At 30.0% G+C, this 15,456-nt stretch overlaps 3 protein-coding genes across 8 annotated transcripts; all 3 read right to left on the bottom strand.

Annotated features, from left to right (window-relative positions):
• Positions 1-928: 928 nt before the first annotated feature.
• On the bottom strand, positions 929-6,303 carry LOC118683223 (uncharacterized). The gene is made up of 6 exons (XM_036375586.2): positions 6,191-6,303; positions 3,711-4,017; positions 3,485-3,630; positions 3,162-3,410; positions 2,655-2,991; positions 929-1,508 (listed from the first exon to the last, which is right to left on the bottom strand). Exons 2-6 carry the CDS (start codon positions 3,950-3,952, stop codon positions 1,400-1,402), a joined length of 1,083 nt encoding a protein of 360 aa, XP_036231479.1. The 5' UTR covers positions 3,953-4,017; positions 6,191-6,303; the 3' UTR covers positions 929-1,399.
• Positions 6,257-13,099, bottom strand: Galphas (G protein alpha s subunit). Of its 6 annotated transcripts, none has more exons than XM_036375568.2 (10): positions 12,906-13,050; positions 11,561-11,709; positions 10,889-11,427; positions 10,669-10,765; positions 10,032-10,152; positions 9,708-9,836; positions 9,457-9,636; positions 9,253-9,377; positions 8,684-8,757; positions 6,257-6,499 (listed from the first exon to the last, which is right to left on the bottom strand). In XM_036375568.2, exons 3-10 carry the CDS (start codon positions 11,162-11,164, stop codon positions 6,353-6,355), a joined length of 1,149 nt encoding a protein of 382 aa, XP_036231461.1. In that variant the 5' UTR covers positions 11,165-11,427; positions 11,561-11,709; positions 12,906-13,050; the 3' UTR covers positions 6,257-6,352. The 6 variants fall into 6 exon arrangements, 5 of the variants coding, with proteins under 5 accessions (XP_036231461.1, XP_069965412.1, XP_036231471.1 ...); XR_011396292.1 differs by lacking the exons at positions 6,257-6,499; positions 11,561-11,709 and adding exons at positions 7,159-7,742; positions 7,796-8,458; XM_070109311.1 differs by lacking the exon at positions 11,561-11,709 and having other exon boundaries at positions 13,007-13,099.
• Positions 13,100-13,544: 445 nt separating this feature from the next.
• On the bottom strand, positions 13,545-15,439 carry LOC118683224 (protein-L-histidine N-pros-methyltransferase). Its single transcript, XM_036375589.2, has 3 exons — positions 15,079-15,439; positions 14,252-14,536; positions 13,545-14,188 (listed from the first exon to the last, which is right to left on the bottom strand). Exons 1-3 carry the CDS (start codon positions 15,169-15,171, stop codon positions 13,631-13,633), a joined length of 936 nt encoding a protein of 311 aa, XP_036231482.1. The 5' UTR covers positions 15,172-15,439; the 3' UTR covers positions 13,545-13,630.
• Between the last annotated feature and the right edge of the window lie 17 nt (positions 15,440-15,456).

Genomic DNA, 15,456 nt, shown 5'->3' with positions numbered 1-15,456 from the left:
AACAACAACAAAAAATTCGAAAAATGTATTGTATATAAAAAGGGGTATGAGACTCCCCTAGGTTGGCAGGCTTGCCAGGTATCATAAGTGGGAAGACCCTTGCGATTTTACACACATCGGGTATGTGAAAGGTGGTGAGTAAAAAATTGAGGACCTTGGTGCGATAATTTATTGCTTTGTTGATGGCACTCTGAACCTCGTCGTCGGAGAAAGCAAGTGGTGCGTAGTTTTTTTTTGGCATTTTGCGCAATCGTCGTGTAACACATCTTAACGCCTTGTTTACCGAAGGGTGCAGCATCAATTGTCGGCTAGGCACGACCTTCAAATTGAATTTCGACCCGGTTGTCGTTGTGTCGCCTCAAATTGAACAGGTATTTGACAGTAGTCCAAAGCTTGCTCACTCCGGAATTACGGTAAAAATAGCTGACAGTGACACGAAAATGAAATTTTTGAAGCTGGTGTGCGGCTGCGACAGCCATGTATTAATAATTTTATTATTAACATGTACTAATTGTTTTTGTTACTCAAATTATTCCCGATAGCAAAAAAAAATACGTTTCTTATTTTTTGTTGTTTATTATGCAATTTTTTGTTATTATTGTACTATATTTTTTGATTATGCATTTAGTTTTATTTATATATTTTCTGTTGTTTCATTTATTTTTTTTATTTAATTTACTTTTTTTTTTGTGTTCCTTCTTTTTCGTATATTGATATTATATTATCTTCTGTATTTCTATACATAAACAATTGTACGCATATGTCATATGTCATTGTTGTTATTTTGTTTATATTTACACATATTCTTCTTGTTATTTATCTTTGTGAAATTATTTGTACTTTCATCCAAATATATATATATTACTATATAGGTACAATATATTAACTTCATTGCTCCAAGCTTCAAGCCGGTCTCGAACCTCCAACCTTTGGAATAGCGTACTGTGAATAACTGCACCACAGTCGCTTTATGGTGGAGTAGTGACTTTGTCACATAGGTGCTCCATGTCCTGTGGTCAACAGGGTGTTGAAATGGAAATGCATCACGATTTGCCACTAATTCACTACCACTATAAATTTAATCACGAATATTTTTTGTTTGCACTAAATTAAAAAACCTCAATACGAATTTATTAAATTTTATTTATAAAAAAATTATTTTCATAAAAAGTTAGTGTTGCTTTAATTCATTGTTTTAAATGCATGAGTAATTTTATTAGTAAATGTGCAGTTAAAATCTTCTTTCTGACAGTTTGACTGTCTGTGTATTAAATGCATATTTATTTGTATGCAAGGCGGACGGGCAATTGCAAGCTATTACTTAGATTCTGTGCCACCGGGATTTTAGTGATGATGCTCATTTTTACTGTTTCTAGTGATTATTCAAGTGCTATTGTGCTTATATATCCGTATTTTCATCGAAGAATCCCAACATGAGCATCTCTTTTTCCGAAAAATTATATGGAAAATGTAGACTAGTTGGCACAAAAATTTCACCGCTAATATTACTAAAATTAAAAAAAATAAAAAATTTTATAAACATTATGGATCATAAATTAAAAATATTTATATTTATTTATGTACATATGTTCATACATATGGTATGTTCAGAAGTATCATTTGTTATTTTGAATGCCTTTGCCGCTTTTGAAATATGCTTTTTTAAAGAAAATTGTATCATCTATAAATATGTATATATATTCTATATTAAGTTGCAAGAAATTTTTTTTAAAGTAGCAACAACAAAATAGAAAAACAAGTTTATAAAAAAATAATAACATGAAAAAAAAATTATACTGAAATAAAATAGAATAAAAAATATAAAAAAATTGAAAAGAAAAAGTATAAAATTACATATTTTTTAAAACATGTGAAAATTTAGCTTACAAAAAAATACTTTTTAATTTAATGTAAAGAAAAATTATATTTGTAGAAGTAAAAAAAATAATTAAAAATACCGTTGAACTCTAAAATGGTTAAATTTTGCGACCTGACTCAAAAATTCGAATGAAGAAAGTATAATACTTTGTATAGGTATATACATATGTACATATACTATATACATATGCATGTACATATATATATGTACATATGTATGCATATTTCTATAAAAATTAGTTTATAGTTTTTTGGCTTTACTTGCTAAATAAACGTTTCTGAACAAATAATCGAGGATTTGTCACCTTTTCTTATTGTTATTGAACTTTTTGAGTATTTTTTTTTTTTATATTTGTATTATGAGTATTTTTCCCGGAAATTTTTATATTTAATGTTGCTTTGAAACTAATTTTTAGCTGCTAAAACTTCATTCTGTATGCATTCTCTTTCTTGATAAATGGGTTGAATATTTGAGAGACAGGGTATTAATAATTGGTTACAGCCATAAAGCATTTAAAAGCAGCGAGTTGAGTAATAATTAAAATAATTGTAGTAATTATAAATCATTTCAACATTTTTTTGATTTTTTTTTAATAGACAGCTAAATATTTAGGTCAATTGTAGTTTAATAATAAAAACTCGCAAAGTACGTTCTTTTTTGGTTTTGTAATATGCACTTACTGAACTGTACCGGTGATATTTTACTTTCAACCTTAAATATGTATATATGTATGTAGAGCTATGTATTTAAAAGTTAATAAAATACGAATACTTACGAATCAGGCGTCTCATTGTAGCCAATCGTGTATTTATACGGTATATTTATAGCGGCCCGCTTTGAAGCACACCATGTCGGTTCGTATTGCATCGCATAGAAGGGATAATCGAAGGCATTTATATATATTTGTACGCATAAGCCGTGACTGCTATAATAGGGTTGACTGGAGGCAGCCGGTTGATAGTGACCGCAGCTACCCAATCGAACATTCTGATGGCAAGTGTAAATCTGTGTGCCCTTATCACGACTAGAGTGCAAGCACTGTACGTGACGGGCGGCCTCACGATGATCGATGTGGATGAAGACATCAAAACCGGGACCAGCCATGTCACAAGCTGGAATTCAAATGTATAATAAATATTTTTATTACAAAGAAGGGAGAGAGTTAGAAACCATTTTTGTCATAATGCGTGTCATATTTATTTATTTTCTCAGACCTGATCCGTCATACTATCGGCATATAACTTTTTTCAAAACTAAATAAAATAACTCTTTAATTACTTACTATCAATGCTGCGAAAGAGATATCGTTCACTCAAACTACGCCCGATGGCCGACGCCAGCTGCCCGCCGAAACTAAAACCGAACATATAACCATTATCGGGATCGAAGCCTTCGTTAATTAAAAGTAACATTCGTTTTGTAATTATATTGGAAATGCGGCGAAAGCTTCTGTATAACCACATATAAGAGTCCTTGGCGAAGACTTCATAGTCTATGCACACAATGCAACCGCCACGATGATATGTAAGGCCTACAAATATATGGAGTGCAGATTTATGTATGTAACTTTTTAATATATAGCAGTTTTATGCAGCTTCTACTCACGTTCAATGAGGGTGAGCACCCATTCGGTTTCGCAACTTTGCCGCCAGCCATGTAATATAAATGCAAATTTATCATCCGGCGAACAGCCAGATTTGGACAGAGCTTTGGGATCATCGCTGGCGCTTTCGTAAACCTTTTCACCATCCCTAACATTTATATATACATATATGCAGATGAATGATTAAATTTTGCTCAACTTTGCATTTCAGTTTACCTATATACGTACCGATAATATTTAAAGCGTATACCCTTGCGAAACTCTTTTTCATTTTCCCAACGTCTATTAATTCTCAAGGTCTTCAACTGTTTAATAAGGCCTGTCGACTGAAGTTTCCCAACGCAACGACGGCAAGTACGTGCACTCCGAACCACTTCCAATTTTATTGGACTTTCATCTTCATTGGCAGTAATCAATTGGAGGAGCGTTAGAATTATTAGAATGTGTAGATAAAAAAATTTCGAGGTCATTTTTTAACGCGGCGTGCAACACTATAAACATTGTTTGGTTTAGAACCTGTTGGTACTACTTTTTCCTATAATTTATTTGTTGGTAATAAGCGGTTGTGGTTGATCGGTTTTGCATTTGAAGTTGAGAAACGAATTCCCACAAACAATTTTTGTCATCAAGGGTAATATAACGATATTCGAATATAGAAAATATTGGTAAAACAAATTTTACGGATTTCAAAATTTTAAATTACAACTAAAAGTTATTAAGATTATTTGAAATAAAAAAATATATAATATATATGTATAGAGAAAATTAAAAAAAATTTTTAATTAAAAAAAAGTATAAAAATTTTAAATTAAAAAAAAAAGTATAAAAATTTTAAATTAAAAAAAAAAGTATAAAAATTTTAAATTAAAAAAAAAAGTATAAAAATTTTAAATTAAAAAAACTAATTAATTATAAAACCTTTAATTAAAAAAAAAAACATGTTATAAAAATTTTTAATTAAAAAAATATGATTATAAAAACTTTAAATAAATAAAAAAATATTTAATAAAAAAATAATAATTTTAATAAAAAATATGTGAAGAAAAATTTAAATGAAATTAAAAAAAAAATTATTAAAACTTTAAATTAAACAAAAAAAATTGTATAAAAAAATTATTAAAACTTTAAATTAAAAAACAAAAATTTAATAAAAAAAAAAAATAAATAAAATTTAATAAATAATAATAATATAAAAATAATTTAAATAAAAAATATATTAGGAAAATTTTAAACCAAAAAAACTTAAATAAAGCAAAAAAAAAATTATAAAGGAAATTGTAACTAAAAGCAAAATTAAAAAAAAAAAAATTAAATGCTGTCGAAGAATGCATAGAAGGTTTCAACGTCGATACCGACCGCTAACGGACTTTACGAGAAGTTTTTCTCTGAAATACACTTAGACAGGCGATCGTTAGCAGAAAAATTGTTTCGATATTGGTTGAAAGTGGTCTAAAATTTGTCTCATTTATTTTATTTTAGAAAACAGACATAAGAATAAGAACGGTGGTTTCTCTCGAAAGCTTTTAAGAGCGGAACCTGTTGTGCCGCGGTTTGCGGTCAGTCAGAATATTGTTACGACCGGCAAAGTGCTCTGAAAAGTTTATCATATGTTAAATCTTATAGCTGTTGAAGGCAACTTGAAACTTGTAACACCATTTTTTTTATCGGACAGCATTAAAGCGCATTTTCATTCAGCATCAGGGACCTTTGTTGCCGTAATGGAGTTTTTACATACTGTTGTCACTAAAAATAATTAGTTTCACTTGGTTTTTTTTTGTAGGCGTTTCTGCAAGAAGAAACGACTGGCATGCTATGCGGGACACGGCCACAAAGTGCGGGAACGCAACATAATATAAGCAACCTTAGCTAGAAATTGGTTTTACTTTAATTTTATCCGGTCAAATCGGTAAATAGTAATAGTAGCAGTTGAAATTGATGGAAGTTCATCTCACGAGATAAACAATGGATTTTTTAAATTTGCTTAGCTTGACTATTTATATACTTTGTTTCGGTCAGCTCATTTATAAAGTTATATATTAGCAAAACTAACTGATTTGCCATCTTTTAAGCTTCAGTTTAAAAGTGTTTGTAGTGGGATTACGCTTACTTATAATTACTTCGCCGTTATTAATCTGTTTCGCAAACATTTTCGCGTACGTAACGTAACATAAATTTTACAGTATACCCTTAGTTGGGATTCCTTCTCACATCCTCCATACAACAGTTGTTGTAGATTTATTCTTGGAACATCGCCAGAGGATTGCAAATCGCCTTGGACTTAAGAATACTATTCAATACTTTTTCAAAGCTTTTCACAAGAGCTCTAGCTCAGCATAGACGACTGACTATCTGACACATGAAAGCGCTGATAGTGTATAAATACGAGTAGTTCCACTGTTCCACGACAGTCGGGTTCACGTAGTCGAAAGGAACCCGTATATTTATTCGGCCAAAGATAGATTGGCAGCATTGCTTTAAATTACTTCAGGCAGATTTTCTGCCACTACAACAACAAAAACGTATAGTTCCAGGCTTGATCATGTAGATTATTTCCCGCTGTGATTGTGGCCTTTCTGCACATGGTATCATTTATAGAATATTTCAACTTTAGTAACATACACAACTTAGTTTTAAAATATTTTTTTCTTCCATTATACAAAATTAAAAATATAGTTAATGAATTATATATTGTAAACATAAATACTTACGGTTAGAATAACACTTTTTTTATTTTGGTCGATGCATTGCTTTTAGAAATAAAAAAAATGTATATCTGTCTTTGATCAAACATGGTATTTTTATTTAATTGTTCTTAAAGAATTTTGTTTTTTATTTGCATATTTTTATTTCCACTGACACTAAAAATAAACCTATAACAACTCATATTGGCGAAGATGCATTCTTTGAATTATATCTCGACAATCATTAAACACTCTTTTGATATTTTCCGTATCAACTGCACATGTAAAGTGCGGATAACAGTAGTGTTTGCCATCGCCACTAGCAGTTGAAATACGCTGTAATGAGGCAGAAAAACGTACAGGGGGGAAAATGTATTTTTGAATTTTTATTATTACTTTTACGTATTTTGCTTTAGTGCTTATATGGTGTAGCAGTGTGTATGTATGTATGGCTGTACATATTAATGGGTAATGATTTTAACGAATATAACATTTTAATTATGGGTGTTGTTATAGGACGTGTACACGTTACACCATAATGCAAAACAGTAGGTTAGGTATGAAAAATGGTAGAATGATGGGTAAATAAAAAAAACCGAAAAAGCAGTTATATGAGAAGACATTTTTTTAATGAAATATGTTATTATTGCTATTGTGTTTTTTTTTTTAAAGCAGTAGACTAACTGTTAATGTTGCTATAAAAACAAAAACATTCTTTTTATGGATATACGGTTACATTTTATATATTTTATTTATTACATCAGGTATGCATTGCAATTATTTAAATATACATACTTCTACACTTATATTTATGAAACTAAACAAATTAAAAAAGTTTCTTTATGAACCAATTTATTTATCAAGAACTTAATGATTGCATTCAAGAATAAAGGCTTTTACATTTTTATACGCTGAACAGGATATACAGTTTATCACGAAGTTTTTAACGCCCAGAAAGATACATCGGAGACTAAAAAGTATATACATATATAAATGATCAGAATGATGAGCTGAGTCGATTTGGCCATGCGCATCTATCTATCGATCTGTGTAGACACGTGTTAGTCAAAGAGTATTTGAGATATCGATCGGAAATCTTGCACACGTCGTTTTTTCGCTAAGAAACTGCTCATTTGTCTGAACCGTCAATATCAGATCTCTACAGAATATAGCTGTCATTCAAACTGGACAAACAACATTAAATTCTTTTATGTAACTATTTTATTTGACAAGATATCTTACGATATTTGACTTAATTTGCAAAACAAATTGCTTAGATCGGACTACTATAGCATATAGTTGCCATACAATGTGATCGATCAAAATAAAATCCTTGTATGGGAAACTTTTTATATTTGACAAGATATCTTCACGAAATTTGGCATGGATTATTGTTGTTATTGTTGTTGCATGAGCACAATTCTGCCGAGTTGACAGTCCTTGGACGAATAAAAATCCGGGTCCTCCGTTCCGGTTACGTAGACCCGACTGTCATGGGATTATTGTCCAGGGTAACGGTACAATTTTCGAAGAAGCGGTTCTCATCGGACCAGCATAGTATATATTATATTATACATAACTGCCAAAAAAAAAAATGATTGATGCAAATCAAGATAAAGAACTTTTTTTTACCCTTTTATGCTTTAAAAAATGCATCTGTGAAGGGTATTATAGCTTCGTTGCAGCTGAAGTTAACTTTTTTTCTAGTTTCAGAACAGCTGACTTCTTCTTCCCTGGAGTGAATTATATAATCGGTGTTCTTGTATTTGCAATTCGGTAACAAAAAAATGTAGTCCATTTTTATATGAAATAAACGGTAACACTGCTATTATTTATTTATCTTATTTAGTGTAAATAATGAACTTAACGATTTAGAACGAATTCCGTGTGCCAGTCGTTTCTTCTTTCATATACGCCAATCAAGGTATTAATAGTTGTTTGTATACATTGAGACAAAGTAGATTCCTTAAGAACCACCACAGCTGGAGTTTGCCGTTTTAAAGCATTTTTTAAACATCAAACGATTTTAAACCATCGAATGATATATATTCATATGTAGATATATCATATGCATTTCCATGTATTTTATCTAACTTGTTTTTTTTTATAAATATGTTGCTATACGAGTACTACTAAAATTTGAATACTTTTTTTTACAAAAGTGGTATATTCGTATATAAAAGTGTAGTGAATTAATTCTATTTGGATAGGTTAGGCAATTTGGAAAACATGCAACAATCCGAATGGTTGAAAATAACTGAATATGCTGATGAATTGAGTGTAGGATGATTTAATGTTAATAGAATTAAAATAAAAGCGCGTGAATATTTGTGCATGCATTTGATGTTGAGAAAAATTGCCGAAATCATGGTTGCATTTTCTTATTTAAAAAAGAAAATTGTGTTATTGTTAATTGTCATAGCAATTTAAAAAAAAAAAAACATAATTAATTAAATTGTTTCCATTATTCTTCTCAACAGTGTATGTATGCGTGTTAGTTAATATTTTTGTTTGGCTTACCAAAAATTCATCTCGTATGAAATATTTTGCTCTGATCACTTCTGGGTCATCACCAGATTCTGTTATAGCATCACCTGAATGAACAAAGAGAGAATAATATAATATATTGATAACTGTAAAAATTTAATAAATAATAAATTTATTTCCATAATTTGATTGAATAAATATTTCATACTTTTTGCTATAAATTTCATGTAGCGCAAAACAGTTAAAATTTAATGAATTTGTTAAAAGAAAAATGCTAACAAATAAAATGTCATTATAACAAACTAAACATTATTGTGTGTAAACTGCTTTTAGCATGTTGCTTTAATTCAATTTCAGTCAGCATTTAGATTTGAAAGTAATTTTTTAATATAATTACAACTTTTGCAGTGGAAGCTGCATTTTAATTTATTTCTATTAAATAAGAAATATTGATTAGTATTTTCAAATTCCCACAATTGTGCGATCTTCTGTTACAACAACAAAAGAAAAATTATTTGTATTTCTCTTTATTAACTACAAGTATTAACACAACAATTTTACGTATATATTGATTTATTTTTTTAACTTTTCGTCACACTTACTTGGTGTTTGATACTTGTTAAACTCGGAAAAGTACTCCGACAGTTTACTCTTTCCAGCTTTAATTTTTTCAGCTAATAAATCTTGCTTATTTAAAAATAAAATTACAGAAATTGTGCGTAGCCATCTGAAAATATGGAAAAAGAAATGTTAATTTTGTTAATAATTCAGGCAATTCATATAAAACATGAAATATCGTTAATTACCTGTTATTCCAAATGCTTTTGAACAAGTCCAATGATTCACGGAGACGGTTTTGCGTGGGATCCTCCCGCAATACCATATTGTAGCTGGAACATGCAGTTACAAAAATTATAGCTGTAACATCATTGAAACATTGAATCCATTTACGCCGCTCATCACGTTGGCCTCCAACATCGAACATGCTGTAAAATAAAATTCACATTTGTTATTGTAGTATATTGCAATTAAGGTGTAAATAGACATTGAAACTTACTGAAAATTAACTTTGTCTACTTGAAATCGTGTTTCGAAAATGCCTGAAGTCAAGACACGGCATCTTAAAATATCTTGCTCGCTTGGTGTATAATCTGGTTTCTTTATTATGCTTACTCGATCCAAAAAACTTGAAATCAGAAAAAAAATTGATTTTTAGCATAGATTAAGCATTTTACATGGTATGAAAATATATATATATATATAATATGATAAAATAATATATCGTTACCCAATTTCAATTGTATTAAAATTGTCTAATTAAATCATTCTGGTCTGTTAAATTATATGGTTTAAAATTATATGTAAATCAAAGCACACTCACTATTTTGCGCAGTCAATCAGTTGATATTCATTTGATCTTTCAAATGTTTGCAATACTCCTCGATCTTTCCATAGTTCCTCTGTATGCTCATAAAATTCCGGAGGATAGTTAAAATCGGGACCTAGAAAAAAATTTCGAAAAACGTTTTATTGCGTATTTACAAATATATAGTTTTATACACAATATTTTTTTATACATATAAATTCTTTTCAAGGTCGAAAAGATCATTGTATTGTATTTTTAAACGATCAAGTTATGTTTAAAATAATTAATTTACATTCGGCTAGTTTAAAATATATTTATTTTCAAAAGTATGTCATTATTCAAAATGAAATTCGCGTAGAATACACTTTCTTAGACAGTTGAATAAATTCTATAAGGTTTATTTTAAGAGTTTTCTAAAAATAGATTCCGGAAAAACAAAGTTAATCTGCATATAGTTTAGACATTAGCAGAGTTCAAAATAAATTTTAATTGTATTAATGGCATGAACAAATGTTTATTTCAAGCAATTAAAGAAATCTCTAAGTGGTCGACTGAAAACCATTTAACTTTTTTTAAACTGCTAACAATATACAAACTAGCTTATACGTATATATGTATATTGACATGCATTTAAAAAAATAATAAATCTTACTGGAAGCGTAATCCTGGATGTATTCAACCCTTGCCTCATTATCCTTCTTTTCTAATGATACAGGTGGATTTAGTGTGCTCATTGCACCAGTAATTGTCTGAAAGTTAGAAGTTAAAACGGTTAATCGATTTATATTTATGCACATACGTTAATATCTGTATGTATGTATATTTGTCAGTTATAAAAAATATAAATCTGTTTACTCTTAGGCATTGCTTACCAGGATTGCATCGCGTATATTTTTCTTAATATCATCGACTTTTTGCTTTTTCTCTGGCTCGGAAAATCCATCAACATGCAATATGCGCATTTGCTTGACAATAGTCGATTTGCCCGACTCACCAGCTCCTAGCAATAGTAGTCGATGGGTAGCACGATATAGTTGCTTATCCTTTTGTAGCTGCTTTGATATTGCATCACTGCGACGCTTTTGACTTTTGGAGTCTTCTGAATTTACATCCGTTTGTTTGGAACTGGGTGACCCGAAGCAACCCATTGCCGTCCAAGGTGTCCACCAACACGCTGCTCTGTTCTCTTGCGCCCCGTCGGGAGACTCCGCCTCCCTATTACCTCCGTTTTGAGCCAGTCTAATTAGCTCAACGATCAAGAAGCGCCTTTAAGATATGTGCGTCGCTTTACTGTTTTATTTTAGTGATATATTTCCAAAAATTTGTGCTTTTATGCGTTACTTATTTTGAACTCTCTTTTGTTAAGTTTTGTGTACAATAATGTGCGTGCAGTTCCCAACCTATTGCGTTTCTATAAAATTTCCAAAAAAATAAGAAGCGTATTAAATATTTTGTATGTTTTCATTTAATTTATGGATAAATGTTTGATTTTTGTTTAAAGTACTAACTAATAAGAAAGTAAAGTAAAATTGAGAAAAAATCACCTGTTGGTCGATTGAACAATAAATATGCTTTGAATATGTACATAGAGCCATTAGTTAAAAGACTTTTTATAAGGCTGAGAAGTTATATGTAAAATAGACTTTTTATGCAAGAAACGGCAACGCTGGTCCAACTATACCTAATAACAAAACTGTTGGTCTTATTAGAACGTGTCATAATGGATTTTATATAGGTCAATATTTCCAAGCAATTTAACATGATTTTTTTGATATGAAAATAGTTTTTTTTAGGCTAATAGTTACATACATACATATAGAGTTTGAAATTTTGTTGCTAATCTTTAGCAATTCAATTTATCCATTTTATTTTATAGTATTTTTATCATAGGACACATGTATATGAGTGTATGTTTGTTTTTCACACACACATAGCTGCTTATATTTTTAAGTATATACATATGTACATACAGACATCTGCTCATACATATAATTTATTTATATTATTAACCTGTCTTTGAAATCTTGATATCAGCTGTGTCTATCGTTCAATCTACTACTGAATATACTTCTCTTTATTTTGTGGATCAAACTAAAAAAAACTTATTCCCACTTCATAATCTCTACCTCCTGCTCATCCCTTGCAAATGTGTTTTTCTTCTCACTACTGTATATAAAAAACGTATGTCTGCGGCGCAGCATACTTTTGGAATATACATACATACATATGTATACTTTTGTTTTCCATATATGTTTTTAGAATCTCGGAAAAGTGGCGATTACGAATAAAAAAATTTGCTAAAATTATATTTTCACATTTGAAATAAAACATTTTGACTCAACAAGTTTTTTTCACCCTTTTTCACTTGAATAAAAGTATAATGTAAAGCAGCTAGGATGAAGCTAATGAATTTTTAGCGAGGAGCACTGTGTCTCATATTAAAACTTATATGTATGCATGTATATAAATATGTATATAAAAAAGTGATCTGCTCATATTGTACTTTCTTTGGATACCTAAAATATGTAGTTTTAGAAAAAGATGCCACATTCATTAAATCAATTCGCTATCGAACAATATATTTTCACGCACTTAAAAAAATTATATATATTTATAAATTTAGAGTACGACTCCCAAGAATACGGTTTTTTTGCACAAATGCTGAAAATCTAGGCGTGGTATGCAAAATTTCACCCTCGGGCAAGTTTCGAGTATATCCCATCGAAAAAATCAACATACGGTTTATATTTTCACTTTCGCGCATGTAATATGCACATTGCAAAACACTTTTTCCATTTATATAGGAGTTATTACTGACATTGTCCAATTTTATGTATCGTATAAGAAAATATATACGCGAATATCTACTACACTGGCATTCATACATACAATTATGTGTATTTCCAGCAAATAAACGCTCTGTACAATTACTATGTGTTACATTACAAAATATAGTTTTCACTTTTTATAGCTATACAGCTGAAATATACCTAAAACTGATTTTTTTATCAGTATAATTTTATCACTTTTAAGAACTCACTTTGCACTATTTTAGTGATGTGCGATACTTGATTATCGAAAAGCTATCACTTATTCAAGTAGTTACTCCAAAAGGAAAAATGAGATGCCAGACAATTAGGAATACCAAAATATTTGTATGCGAGGAAAATTCCGATTGGATTTTCACAAAATGAAGAGATTCGATATGGAAATATGGTAAATTTACAAATTTATGAATTGTATAGGTTAAGTTTCAAATTAAATTATTTATTAACGATTATTTTCTAATTCCTTACCGTTTCTATGGCGTTAAAATTACTTTATTTACATGATAATTCGACCTTATTCTTGTGTTTATACTTATATAATTTATTAATAATATCTCATATTGCACTCAAAATACTAAATACAAAATCCAGACAAAGCTTAAATGCATAATGAATGGGATTTATTTTCAAGCATTCAAAGGCTTTTCATACCTACCGCCACCAAATTCATGTTTTTATAATATGACATAAAACCAACAAATTTTAATACAACACCCTTTATTTCCTTAATTATTTTCATTTGAGAACATTCCTATTAATTACATACATAAATTCATATATAATTAATTAAATATTATCTAAAGTTTTTTTTGATAGTACAACTACAATATCTACTAGCCAATAAAATGATTGCCTTAAATCGCCTTCACAGAGATAAGGTGCTTTAGTCCAAGCTTCAACGCGAAATCCCATACTCTCTAGTAATTGAAAAAACTCAACAGCTTCCGCCTCAAAACTCAATTGTTGTGATCGCTCTGGCCAGTTTTTAAGTAAAGGACGTAGTGGCATATGGGACGAATTCATTTCTACATAATGTACATAGGGTAAAACAAGAGCTAAAAGCACACGTCCATTTGGCGCTAATGCTTTATAAATATCTTCTAAAAGATCTATTGGATCAATGCAGCGATCTAATACGTTTAAGCATGATATCAGTTGGACATTTTGTACTTCGTTTATGCGTTCAAGAATACTAAAGTTTCTACTTTTTAATCGTTCACGCATTGTCCAACTGGTCTCTGTGGCAAATGTATGAATCTTACACTGTGGATGCAAGTTCTGCATAGATTTAATCAAACGCATGGTTATTTCACCATCACCAGCACCAATATCCAAACAATGTACCTATAAATTCAATTGTTAATATTTAAATTAAGTTCAGAACTATTTAAGCAAAGCGATATTTACGGTATCATATGATTCAACGTCGAAGCCGCCAGAAATAAGTAGTCTTCCAAACTGCTGTTCCGATAATATAAACATAGAACCACGATTCAAATAGCCATTTATGTCAGTCTGCGTCATAAAAAATTGTAAAACTACCCGTGCCACAGCGTGCCAGATGTGAAGCCAAATATTTGTCGAAAGAACTTTGGCATGTTCCAGCCAACGCATGGTTGATTCATCTGGCTGAAGCAGTGGTACGAATTTGTTTTGGAATTTCGGAGGTAGTTCATGATTAGTTGTATACCACTAAAATGACAATGGTTATATTTAGATATAATTATTGACTGTTTGAACAATAAACTACATATAAATATACATACATACATACATATAGTAAGCTAATGGCTTAATTTTAAAAATGAAAATAGAAACTAATCCAACAAGTGTCCCTTTTTCGTTATCATATTTTTTGTTTTTGTTTTAATAACTTATCTCTTGATATCTTATTACAACATTTTACTTATGTAAGCACAATTTGACAAAAGTATAATATGAACCAATAGTAAACAAATGTTATTGCAATACACTTATGAACTTATTTACTATAATTCAATATTTTAAAAGCATGTGTTTGTTTGAAAGCAATGCGATAATGTAATACTGATTTGAGCATAAATTTGCTTCCATATTGTGCATGTTTTCTTTCAGCTTTTTGCTGATATAAATATTATTTTAAACAAATTCTAGGTAACACATGTATTATTACATATGCTCACTTCACACACATTACTACCAACATATTTGACTAAACAAATTGTTTGATTAAGTCTCACACCGGTTTTACTTACAAGTCTGGTGTCAAGTTCTTCCAAAGAGCGATCATTGTGATATTTTTGAAAGATGGCCCGGGCTAGGGTTCCCCGTGGACGATAACAGTTCATTATAAAATAAATTCGTGTTAATTAAATGAGTGATACGATGACCGGAAATATGTGCGACGTTCTGCGTTGGTTAGTATTGATTTTTTTTTCAGGAACAATTTTCTGCCATTTCAAGCCAATTATTAATAGTTCGCGCTTGCCCACATCCTTTACACCCACTTGGTGTTAATTAAACTAAACTTTGCTATATTTTAAACATTTATAAAAAAAATAAATGGTTGACTGCTATATGAAATGATAACACAGTTTTTAAATAATTGTAGGAACAAATTAAGAACATTGACA

Source organism: Bactrocera oleae, chromosome 4 (assembly GCF_042242935.1).
Source record: "Bactrocera oleae isolate idBacOlea1 chromosome 4, idBacOlea1, whole genome shotgun sequence".
NCBI classification, from domain to species: domain Eukaryota; kingdom Metazoa; phylum Arthropoda; class Insecta; order Diptera; family Tephritidae; genus Bactrocera; species Bactrocera oleae.
Note: the sequence above shows the minus strand (reverse complement) of the source record. Positions and strands in the feature narration are given on the sequence as shown.